The sequence below is a fragment of the Schistocerca serialis genome, chromosome 7 (assembly GCF_023864345.2).
Source record: "Schistocerca serialis cubense isolate TAMUIC-IGC-003099 chromosome 7, iqSchSeri2.2, whole genome shotgun sequence".
In the NCBI taxonomy this organism is placed as follows: domain Eukaryota; kingdom Metazoa; phylum Arthropoda; class Insecta; order Orthoptera; family Acrididae; genus Schistocerca; species Schistocerca serialis.
Window position 1 is genome coordinate 586,317,518 of NC_064644.1, and position 13,098 is coordinate 586,330,615.

The window sequence follows — 13,098 nt, forward strand, 5'->3', positions numbered from 1 at the left end:
TGTCGTTTTAAATACTTTTTTTCACCCTGTAGATTGCAACACCGACCAAGAAACATCATATGTTCGTAGGAACAACACACACCCCTACCATTTTATATTTAAGTGTATCGCGTAGCGCATATGTTGACAGAAAGACTTATTATTGATCAACTACGCCTTTACGGTAAATCACTGAAACACTAAGAGCCGTACAATATCTGAGAGTATACACACGTTGCGGCCTAAATTCGAATGACCACATAAAACTAGTCGAAGCAGATGCCAGGCCGACACTCACTGGAAGAATACTGGACCCATGCTATTCACAACAAAGGAACAGCTTACAAAAATCTTGTGTGATCTGCTTTTCACTGTGATCGATTCTTTAGTATTGCTCCTAACTCTGGCAGTCGCGTGCTGAAAACATCACGGAGAACTTGCTTAAAATATAATCGTTATTGCCAAATTGGTGGTGGGTAGATATGCATATCGAGTGACACTATGCTGTGAAATTTGTATTTGCTCACCACCGTTTGCATACAACGTAAAGACAATTTGAATTTCATATCCCGTGAACGACAAGTCATTTGAGATGGAACACGTGTGTCGACTTGTGGGATAGGTAAGCGGACGTGGCTTTCTAAAGGAAACATCACTGAATTTGGTTTAAGTGGTTCAGAGAAACCTCCATTTCGGTCGTAACTACACTATAAAATGTCACAGAAATTTTTTAAATGTGTTGTTTTTATATTTCCCAATAACTGAAAAGTAAGAAACTTCCATAACAATAGATTAATGAGTATTTGCGTTATATTGAAATTACTAGAACGATGGCAACAGCTCAGGTGCGAAAAGTCACATTACATGTAAGATGGCATAACGTAGTAATTAGAATGGCAAGTAATGCCTTTAAGAGCGACGAGATCAAGATAAATAAATAAAAGTGGTTACTAGCAGCAGTGAGTACTTTTTTATGCTAAGAGCGAAATCATTGTTTTCACAGACACAAGTACTTGTTAACAGTTTCGCAAATTTTTCGAAGGACCGCACTTTCGGCTCTGAGTGCCAATTTTATTTATAATCACCACAATTGCAGTTTAGATTGTGGGGTCACTTTCAAGCCGAAACGGCGTATATGAATGTACACGTATTATGAACTATACATGTTCGGCAACATTAAATGTGGGTCATAGTGGCACGTAATATGAAGCACATGTCAAAAACTTCAAACAACCCCTGGCATTAGTAAACTTTTCTCACCGCAGTAAACATAATGAGCCTCCAGCAGCTGTACGCAAAAGAGAAAATATACTAATATGAGAGATTGTTGCATGAAGCTAAAGACAAAACAGTTGCAAAGGAACGTAATAGTGGTATGTCATCGTCGTCATACGTACAGGGACTAACCCTAGCAATACCAAGACATTTTCCATAAGCGTAATAGCAAGGGGGTGGGAATGGGGGGGGTGGATACATTGTGCCCATCATCAAAAAAACATAAAAAAACAAATTTTGCTAAATGTATGTAACTTTTATTAACAACATGCTTTCTAAAAAGATACCGATGTATAAGTAAGGTACAGAACCTGACAATATCTTTTAGCACAATATTAGCAACAACAAAACATTTTCCGTAATGTTTACACTGAGTGGAGGGGTACTTTATATTCATAAGAAAAAATTTAAAAATTTACAAATTTCGTTAATTTTGATTCACGATATACTTCTTAATGGGCTAAGTTTTACTGAAAAATTTAAAATAGTTACCGAATCTGGAATAAGAAAAGATGAAACCAATGTATACTTTTTTATTAAAATTTTAAAATATAAAGTACTTTTTCATTTAAATTTTAATCCATAAAGTGCCTGACTAGGTTACGGTATTGTCACAGGGTGGGCACCGCACCGCACCGCCCCGCCCCCCTGGTATTGCGTGGGTGAAACCTTTGACTACTTTTTCTTCCCAAAGATTTTGTCGAGAAAGTGCTTTGTGTATAGGTGTGTCATTAGAAGGTGAGTTGAAATTTTGTTTGTGCGTTATGGCAGCGATACGAAATTAGTGCATTGTTGTAAATTTACGGAGATATTCCGCCTGGCTGCTTTTCAAATTAAGCGGCTGCTATTTGCGACAGCATCGAACGTTAGAGTGTGCTGCCACATAGCGGCCACAGCAGCGCTGCGCCTGGGAAGTGGCCGACGGCGGAACTACTGAATGCGAGGGTAGACGTACTAGCTGGCTGCCACGGTTTACAATTCAGAGGTTGCAGCGTAAAGCGTAAACGCATGGCAACTGGCGAATACTATAGGCGTGCTATCCTCTCTCGCATTTGTTACGGTTAATGTGCGTATTTGATCTCTCTGAAGAAAACGAGAACTGTGCGGTTCCTTCGCTTTATCGATCGTGCTGTAGCTGGCGCTGCTCCCACGCGTCAATTGTTTCGCGTTGTAGTAGCGTCCCGCGGAGCGGCGCCCGTATCGCCTGCCCCACTGCTTAAGTCTGTCGTTATTCATTATACAACTGTCGTTAGATAAAAGTGTACGATGTAGCGCCGAGCTTGTTCGAAGGAGGCCCGAACGAGGGATGGGATGAGAGCGTGCGATCCTGCGTGACTTCTGACGCGAATCAGAGTTTCGCGACGTCGCGTAGTGCATCCATGTGTGAGCCGGTCATTCGAGTGACACGCAGCGCCACGTGTGGCGCGCGGCCACCCGCATAACTAACGGGCCCTACGCGAGCGCCGTTTGCAGTCAGTGTGTGATAAGTGCCCGCGTATGGCGAGTCGCCGTTACTCGTGTGCGTAGCGAGAGCGGAGCGGCCGACAGACATGTAGTGGCCCAGGGAGTGCCACCTCCCTGAGCTCTGCCGTGTGCGTGGGTGTGAGAGCCGAGCGCGCGAACGGTTCACACGCGTGTGTGTGGTGTTTTTGGTTTCCTTCATCAGTTGTAGAGTGTCTATACTAGTCCTATTGTGCCGTATCGATTCCGGCGGACCAGATGGATCTGGACGACGCCGTGGAGCTGGAAGTGTTCGAGGCTGCGCCGCCCCCGGCCCAGGTGTCGGAGCGCCGCGCGTCGTCCGCCCCCGCGGCTGTGGGGGCGGCGGCGGCGGTGACGACGGTGATCACGGGGGCGGGGGCGGCCGCCGCCGCGCCGACGGCAACGACGACTGACACGGACGATACGGATGACCAGGAGGATCACGAAGGCGGCCGCAGGCGGCGCCGACGGAGACGGCGGAGGCGGAAAGGCTGCGGCGGACGGCGCAGCCGGAGGCGGAGCGGGGGCGGCTCCGAGACGTCGGAGGCGGCGGAGGCGGAGGCGCGGCAGCGGGAGCGCGGTCTCCGCGAGAGCCTGCTCACCGTGCTGGGCAAACTGGTGTGGCGCGGGGGCAGGCACCGCCGCAGCACGCCCCCGGAGTACCTGCGAGGCTTCGTCCCCGTCGGTGAGTCACATGTTCTAGTGCTGCCATCGCGTACGCCGCTGCGAACCTCCCAGACAGACCAGAACTGTGTACCGGACCCAGACGCGATCGTACATAGGCTACGCTCTTACCGACATGTTGCTTTCACCAAGACCCACGTCTCTACTTTCGTCAGCCAGTACCTCTCCCTTTCACGCTACTAAACTCGCTTTTCTTTGGGCAAGACGGTGTTATTCCACAATTCCCTCAGATTAACAGTAGAAACTTATACCCATCTACGTATACATCCGTACAACAGCTGTGAAGTGCATGGCAGAGAGTACTTCCCACAGTTATTAGGGCTTCTTCCCGTTCCATTCATCAGCGGAGCGCGGGAAGAATGGTTGCTTAAACGCCTCTGTGCGAGCTTGTTATCTAATTAGCCTAATATAATCCTCACGGTCAACACGCGAGCGATACGTAGGGGGTCGTAGTATATTCCTAGATTCATCTCATATAGCTGTTTCTTGTTGAAAGTTACCAGAATACTTTGCATCTGGCTTCAGTCTTGCCCTGCTCCGTACACGTTCAGTATCCGCTGTCCTATACCGCACACTTCAAAGACATTCTAGGCCGGGTCACGCGAGTGTTTTGCAAGCTATCTCCTTTGTAGGTTGATTGCGTTTCTGTAGTGTTCTACTAGTTAACCGAATTCTGCCACTTGCTTTACATACAACTGAACCTATGTAATCGTTCAATGTCATATCCGTACAAACTGTTACACCAAAGTTGACCTATTCCAATTGTGACCCATTGATGTTATAGTCCTGTGGTACCATGCTTTTCGTTTTGTGAGGTACGAAATTTTACTTTTCTGAACATTTAAAGCAAGTGGCTATTTTTACACCACTTTGATACCATATCAAGATCTGACTGAATAATTAAACAGCTTTTTTTCAGATTTCACTATAGATAACTGCACCCTCTGTGAAAAATCTGTGGTTACTATTATTTTGTCTGTAAGGTCAGCAACACACATGTTGAACGGCAAGGGTCCTAACATTATTCCCTGGGGCACACCTCAAATTACTTCTACATTTCTCGATGACTCTCGCTTCTGCTTTAAGATTATTTTTATTTGTGTTTGTTAACCCCATTTGGAAAAAAAAAAATTCGTGGCTAAAGTATTGAAACTAGGCTTATGTCTTTTCGTTCAAACAAAGTTTTTATGTTTGTTGTAAGAGAGTGATACTATCTCATTTTTCATTACTTTTTCGTGAAGAAGAGCAAATTGTCCGAAATACCGTGACGAGCATGGTGAAAGCATATCGCAGGCACACATTTTTCATTTCCTTCTAATGTTATATTTTTACTTCGGTTAGGACTCTGATTAGCCAGCTTGTTTGTTGCAGTCACATCCGTTACATGTTATCATCCTCATTCAGTGATCGCCATCCCCGAAGACTACCCGCTTTCTTATAATTTATCTATATATCTATCTATCTATTTGTCGGCTTAGAAGCTATTTATCCCTCCTGAATGTCCGACGTGTGGTACTGGCATGAGAGTGTTTGCAATTTTTAATTTTTTTTTTAGTTTTATAATTGAAATAGATACATTTAAAAAGTGAATAACAATAATGATGGGACAGTGTCAAAAACAAAAACAAATGACAGGATGTCACTTTAAAGGACCAAACAAAATTTGCTTTTTCCTCTCTGCTGAAATAAGTTTCAGTTATGCGTCTACGTTTTAAATGTAACAATTTTCTTAATAAAACAAAATATAATTAAAAGAGCGTAATATTTTCCTTTGTAAAATCTCTGTATTCGGATGACTTGTATCTCTGCGAGTCACTCGTCATAATGTCTGAAGTTGGGACGATGACTTCTCACTCGACTTCCAAAGAAGCCGAAAACATATTTGTGGTTAAATAGGTAATAGTTGTACAATCATCTGGAAAGTGTCTCTTGATATTGTGTATAGATATTTTTTCTGTAATTCTGCCAGCGAGTAACGAAACAGACAGATAGTAAGGGCATATTTAAAAAACCACACGTTCCTAAGGTTGACAGAAAACTGCGGGAGACCAGTCTATATACGATTTGTTTCCAGAATGTATCTTTTACTTTGCGTCGACATGTGCGCTGTACAGTTGTGCCACAACGTTTCTACACACTGATGGACTGTTGAAAGTTGGGCTTATTGGCAGACGGAAGAAGGAGGATGAATCACGAGTCCTGCCTCGATAGACCAATTGATGAACAGCAATTCGCACGAACGGCGAGGTCCAGGCATAGTCAGGAAGTTCGATTACTGCGCTCTCTCTCTCTCTCTCTCTCTCTCTCTCACCCACCCACCCACATGGCTTTGCGACCACCTAACGTGAACAGACTGCTATTACCTCTGCGCCACAACCTTCCACGCGTTGCGTCGCGCATGGTGTATTCGTTCTCTCCTCCTCCTCCTCCTCCTCCTCGACCATTACTACTGCATTCAAGGTAGCTGTACGGGAAGAATCAACGGTAGAAAATCTGTGCAAAACCAACGCCTCTTTGCATGAATCACCACCACACTACGTTTTCCGCTAGTATAGCCCTTTTCAATAGAAATTTCCGTTTTGAATAGCCTTATCTGCCCCGGTGTCTCATAAACCCGTTAACCTAAGGCGTATTACTGTCACGTAGACTACTGGCAATTAAAATTGCTACACCACGAAGATGACGTGCTACAGACGCGAAATTTAACCGACAGGAAGAAGATGATGTGATATGAAAATGATTAGCTTTTCAGAGCATTCACAGAAGGTTGGCGCCAGTGGCGACACCTACAACGCGCTGACATGAGGAAAGTTTCCAGCCGATTTCTCGTACACAAACAGCAGTTGACCGGCGTTGCATGGTGAAACGTTGTTGTGATGCCTCGTGTAAGGAGGAGAAATGCGCACCATCACGTTTCCGACTTTGATAAAGGTCGGATTGTAGGCTATCGCGATTACGGTTTATCGTATCGCGACATTGCTGCTCGCGTTGGTCGAGATCCAATGGCTGTTAGCAGATTACAGAATCGGTGGGTTCGGGAGGGTAATACGGAACGCCGTGCTGGATCCCAACGGCCTCGTATCACTAGCAGTCGAGATGACTGTAACGGATCGTGCAGCCATGTCTCGATCCGTGAGTCAACACATGGGGACATTTGCAAGACAACAATCATCTGCACGAACAGTTCGCCGACGTTTGCAGCAGCATGGACTATCAGCTCGGAGAGCATGGCTGCTGTTGCCCTTGACGCTGCATCACAGATAGGAGCGCCTGCGATGGTGTACTCAACGACGAACCTGGGTGCACTAATGGCAAAACGTCATTTTTTTCGGATGAAGCCAGTTTCTGTTTACAGCATCACGATGGTCGCATCCGTATTTGGCGACATCGCGGTGAACGCACTGAAACACGTATGTAACATAGCAGCGATGGCGAGGCATTGTAGCATCTGTGACCAGAGAGTATGCGCTTGACCGCGCGAGTGTTGCGAGCGGTTCTCAGTCTGTCAGTAGTCGTTGCGAGTCTGTAGCTCTGTCTAGTTGTCGCTATGCAGAGCAGTACTCTGTCAGTCAGTCGTTGCGAGTCTGTCAGTAGTCGTTGCGAGTCTGTAGCTCTGTCTAGTTGCAGAGCAGTACGCTAATAGTCGTCATGCAGAGCGGTCGGTCAGTAGTAGCAGCCCAGTGCGGTTGTGTGATGTAGGCGGTCGGCAACACTGGTCAAGATGCTGAATGAGGTATACTGTTAATTAATATAATCATTAGATAATGTAAAAAATTTATTTATTGTAATTAATTTCCTACAAACGCCCCAATAATAATTTTTATTTCAAAAGCATTTTTTCAAAAAATTTTATTTTTTTTATTGAACTAAAGATTTCGTTGCACTTCCCATTTCATTCCACTTTTTTTGAAGAAAAATTTCAGTAAATTCACAGAAAAAAGGAAGATTATTATTTGCAATGCAGTTCCTCCAAGCCGTGCGCAGAAATAAGAGCAGAAATTTGACATCCAGTTATTCTGAGGTAAGACTTTAATTCTGATTGTTTTACACAGGGCCAAAGACCGATATTTCGGTTTAATTGAATTTTCTTATCACTGAATGGACTTTAATTTTTTTGTGAAGAATTTATATTTGAGTCAGATTGCGAATTTCACATTTTTGTTGCCATTGTCAGTACATTTCATTGTGGGCAGGTTACGCATAGAGCAATGTCCATTAGCATTCCTAAATAATATTGTCATTTCTTTTAAAATTTTTGTGGGGAGGTTACACTTGGCTCCCATTTCTATTAAGTATTGTCTTTTTTTTTTCTTTTAAATTACGGTGGGGAGGTTACAGCACATTGGAAGTGTTGTGGGTTGGCAGGAGAGCCAACACCGTGTTACTAGAGGAAGCCGAAAGGCACGCGTTTTAGCTCACGCAGGCTGGCGTGAGGTCTGGAACAGGACAAGGAAATTAGAATTTAGAAAAAACGGACGTAGCTGCTGGAATACTTAACTTTAATCCATTAATGTTGAACGTCGCTCTTGACGGTACATAATTCAGTATCAATAGTAACTGGTAATGGCGCCTTGCTAGGTCGTAGCAAATGACGTAGCTGAAGGCTATGCTAACTATCGTCTCGGCAAATGAGAGCGTATTTTGTCAGTGAACCATCGCTAGCAAATTCGGTTGTACAACTGGGGCGACTCTAGGGATTCTCTCTAGACTAGACCTGCCGTGTGGCGGCGCTCGGTCTGCAATCACTGATAGTGGCGACACGCGGCCGATTTAAAGACCACCACCTAGCAAGTGCGGTGTCTGGCGGTGACACCACAGGAAGCGTGTATTCGTCATCGGCATACTTGCGTATCAGTCGGCGTGATGGTATGGTGTGCCATTGGTTACAAGTCTCGGTCACCACTTGTTCGCATTGACGGCACTTTCAACAGGGGACGTTACATTTCAGTTGTCTTACGACCTGTGGCTCTACCCTTGATTCGATCCCTGCGAAACCCTACATTTCAGCAGGATAATACACGACCGCATGTTGAAGGTCATGTGCGGGCCTTTCTGGATATAGAAAATGTTCGACTGCTGCACTGGCCAGTACATTCTCGAGATATGTCACCAATTGAAAACGTCTGGTCAATGGTGGCCAAGCAACTGGCTCGTCACAATACGACAGTCACTACTCTTGATGAACTGTGGTATCGTGTTGAAGCTGCATGGGCAGCTGTACCTGTACACGCCATCCGTCTGACTCAATGCCGGCATATCAAGGCCGTTATTACGGCCTGAGGTGGTTGTTCTGGATACTGATTTCTCAGGATCTGTGCACCCAAATTGCGTGAAAATGTAATCACATGTCAGTTCTAGTATAATATATTTGTCCAATGAATACCCGTTTATCATCTGCATTTGTTCTTGGTGCAGCAATTTTAATGGCCAGTAGCGTACTATTCCTTTCAGGAGCCATACGGACTCGAATGCAGCGAGATCAGCAATCTGAAGATGACATTCCTATCGAAATAGTTTACAGCAGTGTGAAAAATGGTGTGATTATGATTGATAAAAGTCATAATTGCATGACAATTGACATTGGCTGTTGCTCTGATGTAGTAGGGCAAATACACGGAAAAAATCATATCTACTCCAGATGTCACTGTACCTTGTACCAGTATTAACCACTCCCAGCTCTATTCCATTCACAAATGGGGTGAAGATAAAAAGGCTGTACGCTTACGAAAGTGCCATTATCTCTCTTATTCTCAAGATGCGTATGAGAAATGTACTAAGATGGAGGGAGCAGCACTGTTGAAAGCTCATTATACTTATTCCCTACATGTTTCCATCAGGTTTCAGTTGAAGTTCTCCGAGTTTTACACTTTCATAGAGGCTGAATTTTCCCGTTCAATGCTAACGGCGCGTAACTGTTACACTTGCGTACTGGCTACATCGTTCTGTCACGTTCTTGCAGGGTGTCTCATAAGTCACTCTATCTTTTTGAGCAGTTATAATTTCTTTATTTATGAATCAATTTTCTTAGGCTACTTTTGATATAAACTGTACTCCTTGACGTTCTGTTTGACATCATTTTAAACCTCCATGTAAGCTTCATCATTCTCTACGCATTTTTTTAAACAGACTGGTACGTGCGATACTGCTCCTTGCAACATATTAGGTGGATCTTTGGCTAATGCATCAGATATTACGGCTTCCAGTTCATCCAAGTTCCGTGGGTTTTTCGGTAAACCTGCTCTTTATCGCACCTCCAGAGAAAAACAAATCGCAATGTGTTAAATCAGGGCTGATGGCAGGACACTCATATCCATTACGTCTGCGAATCCAACCACCTGAGAAATGATCAAGCAACCATTCGCGGACATTATTTGCAAAATGTGCCGGTTCTTCGTCCTGCATGAAGTGGAGCTGTGGGTTGTTCCACTGTGAAGTTACTGGTCATACACGATCTTGCAGCATTTCCAGGAATCTTTCACTATTTATTTTTTTCGCGGATGACGTGATACAACACACACTGTCACCTCCAGACGTACCTGTGCTTTTTCAACACATTCGTGTGAATTTTCGGCTTCCCAGTAATGGCATTTACACCTGTTTACAAATCTTCCAGTGTGGAAAACGCTTCATCAGTACATGGAATGTTCTGAAAAAGTTCAAGTCAATCATCATTCCAACCTAAGAAAATTTCTGCAAACTCGGTTCTTTTGGCCGGCCGGATTGGCCGAGCGGTTCTAGGCGCTACAGTCTGGAACCGCGCGACCGTTCCGGTCGCAAGTTCGAATCCTGCCTCGGGCATGTATGCGTGTGATGTCCTTAGGTTTGTTAGGTTTAAGTAGTTCTAAGTTCTAGTGGACTGATGACCTGAAAAGTTAAGTCCCATAGTGCTAAGAGCCATTTGAACCATCTATTCTTTTGTCACAGTCATCAGAAACGGTTTCTCCACGTAACGTGGCTTCCACGGCGTGAAAGTGAAATCTTTCCTAAGAATCGTTGCAACTGAGTAACGTGAAAGACCACTTTCACGAGATCCTTGACGCAGTGATTTCCTAGGGCACCCCGTGCACATTTCACGGACTCTGTCAACATTTTTGGGTGTTTTGAAGTTGGTTGTCTTCCTGATCTTGCATCGGCGACACTCCCTGTTGTTAGTAATTTGTAATGGCAGTTTTTAACTGTTTTTGCATCCAGTGTTGTTTGGATGCCATCTTTTTACTCGCATCACAAATCCCCTGGCCTTATAACGAGCGTCTATTTTGGCTTATTCTTCAACAGTCAACACAGACACCATTTTCCAACTGAAACAAAAGAAAAAAATGATGTTATACACAATTCCAAGGAGTGCTGTTCCTATCAAAAGTAGTTTTAAGAAAATTGGCCCGTAAATAAATAACTAATAAGTGTTTAAAAATAGAGAGTTATCAAACGCCCTGTATATAGCTGCGTCTCCCTGATTTATGCCGACGTCACCTGTCAGGAATATTGGATTACGACTCCAAGCACTGAAGGTGCCCTAGGAGAGGGGCAGTAGCGTCTTTACAAATGCAGAGCACTTCCCCGGAATGCTACCGACAAACCTAAATCATCCTATAAGCTAACGTCCCACTGATTTCACGAATTCCTTCGATTTCATATTGCTTCGCACTACTATCCAAAAACGTTTAAACGATGTCACAAATTCAGGATACTACTAGGTTCCTTTACTTGTTTCTGGACAGTTTCTTCTTTTTATCCCCAACTAGTTTCAGGATTTTGTCCATAATTAGACAAAATTTTCTTTTCTTTACCATCTTTGAGTTGTGATTCTGGCAAATAATACACCAAATGAAAGAGCAACTAAAACAGTTTTGATTGTATACCTGTGCGCAATGGGAAGAGTGTGGAATGACAAAGAGTGACTGAAAAACGTCTTTAACTCTTCAACGAGTGCGAGTCTTTCATGCTTAGCCCCAAGTAATATCCCCGCGGAAATCTTATGGGCCTTTCTTTTTCGGGAAATCAACTGTAACTGATGTTTCTTATCTCGATGTGCTAAAGCTATGGCCCGTGCCTCAATGGGAAGAAGGTGAACAACACATCTTTATGTGGGAGCAAGATGGTGCGCCGCCTCTCTGGCATAACTCAGTACGCGACTGGTTAAACGACGTTGTATCCGACCGGTGGATTGGGAGCAAGGGGCCGGTTGACACAGCTTTCTATGTATGACCTCTACTTTCACACACGATCTGACGCCATCACGTGTATCTGCCTCCGATACCAGTTGATCTGTCCGAAAGTGTTATTGCAACAGTTACTCCTGACACATTGAACAAAGGTTTCGGAACAACTCTCCTATCGACTCGATGTGTGATCAGTGTTCACACTGAATAATTGTAAGAAAAACTGTTTGTGTTTATCTTTTATTTGGTGTATTATTTATAATTGTAAGGTGAATGTAATATGTGCTACAAAGCCTTAAAACAGGCATATTCATTTTGAAGCACCCTGTATGTAATGCAGTATAAAAGTACCTATCACTGACTAGTAGTTGGATCTTTGTTAGAAATCACAATCCTCAGAGACGTAGTAGAGTAAAAAATGGTTCAAATGACCCTGAGCATTATGGGACTTAACTCTTGAGGTCATCAGTCCCCTAGAACTTAGAACTACTTCAACCTAACTAACTTAAGGACAACACACACATCCATGCCCGAGGCAGGATTCGAACCTGCGACCGTAGCAGTCGCGCGGCTCCAGACTGTAGCGCCTAGAACCGCTCGGCCACTCCGGCCGGCGTAGAAGAGTAAAAACATACAATATGGCAGAGCTGCGAATGTTATAAATTCTTAGAGTATGCTAATAAGTAATTGTCATTAACCATAGGCAGCTTACATTGTTTGTCAGTGTCACAGCCCATACTTCATTTTCACTTTAAAAAGGACGAACATTGTTAGCGATAATAAAATTAATTTTAAGAAAAGCTTTCATGTCCCGCATTAAATCAGTTAGTTGCCGTTCCCAACCACAGTATAGCTAATTACATCCCATTTATCTTGACCACCCTAAATAACTGTTTGTCCAGATGCAAATTACACAGTGTTTCAAGCAAATGTTCTTTAGCCGTCAGGGGGACATCCATCAACGTGATTGCCTTCGTTGTAGCTTTGTTTTTTATAAAGATATGAACAGCGTTATGACTTTTTTAAATGGCACCAAGTATTTTTTATTCGGTAATTCATTTCCTCTCCTAAAGACCTATTCAAAAATGTATCACAGTGTACCATTCACTGAAACACAACGTTACTAATTACATAACACAACATTGACTTTGATCCGGTATCACAAACTCGACCACTTGCTGGCGTTGTCAGAAAACAAATGAAAACCAAGTAAAAACATAACACAAAATTGACTTTGACTCTCCTGTACCGTTGCCCAGGAGTAGAACATTCAAAGGTGCTCGAAGTGGTGACCCTGGACACCGACACACTGGTGCACTCGTTGAATGAAATTTACTGCTTCCAGTGTTGCCTGCTGAAGAGAATTACAAGCAAGCACGATACATTCCTGCATGTCCTCTGGAGTTGTTGGAATACCACGATAGACGTGTTTAATGCATCCCCAAAGAAAAGTCCAGAGGATTTAAATCAGGAGACCCAGCAGGCCAAGTAAGTGTTCCTCCTCGACCAATCCACCTGG

The 13,098-nt window shown here is 43.8% G+C and overlaps 1 protein-coding gene across 3 annotated transcripts in view; it reads left to right on the plus strand.

Moving 5' to 3' along the window:
- The window catches only part of LOC126412042 (phospholipid-transporting ATPase ID), a 583,312-nt gene that overhangs the window by 35,030 nt on the left and 535,184 nt on the right, over positions 1 to 13,098 (plus strand). The window contains exon 1 of one of the 3 annotated variants that reach the window (XM_050081418.1): positions 1,885 to 3,421. The exons of 1 other annotated variant lie outside the window; for it this stretch is intronic. In XM_050081418.1, coding sequence (XP_049937375.1) covers positions 2,974 to 3,421 — 448 coding nt within the window. In that variant the 5' untranslated portion in view covers positions 1,885 to 2,973. Of the gene's footprint in view, positions 1 to 1,884; positions 3,422 to 13,098 lie in introns of those variants that run through there. One more of the 3 variants, XM_050081419.1, reaches the window with a different exon arrangement.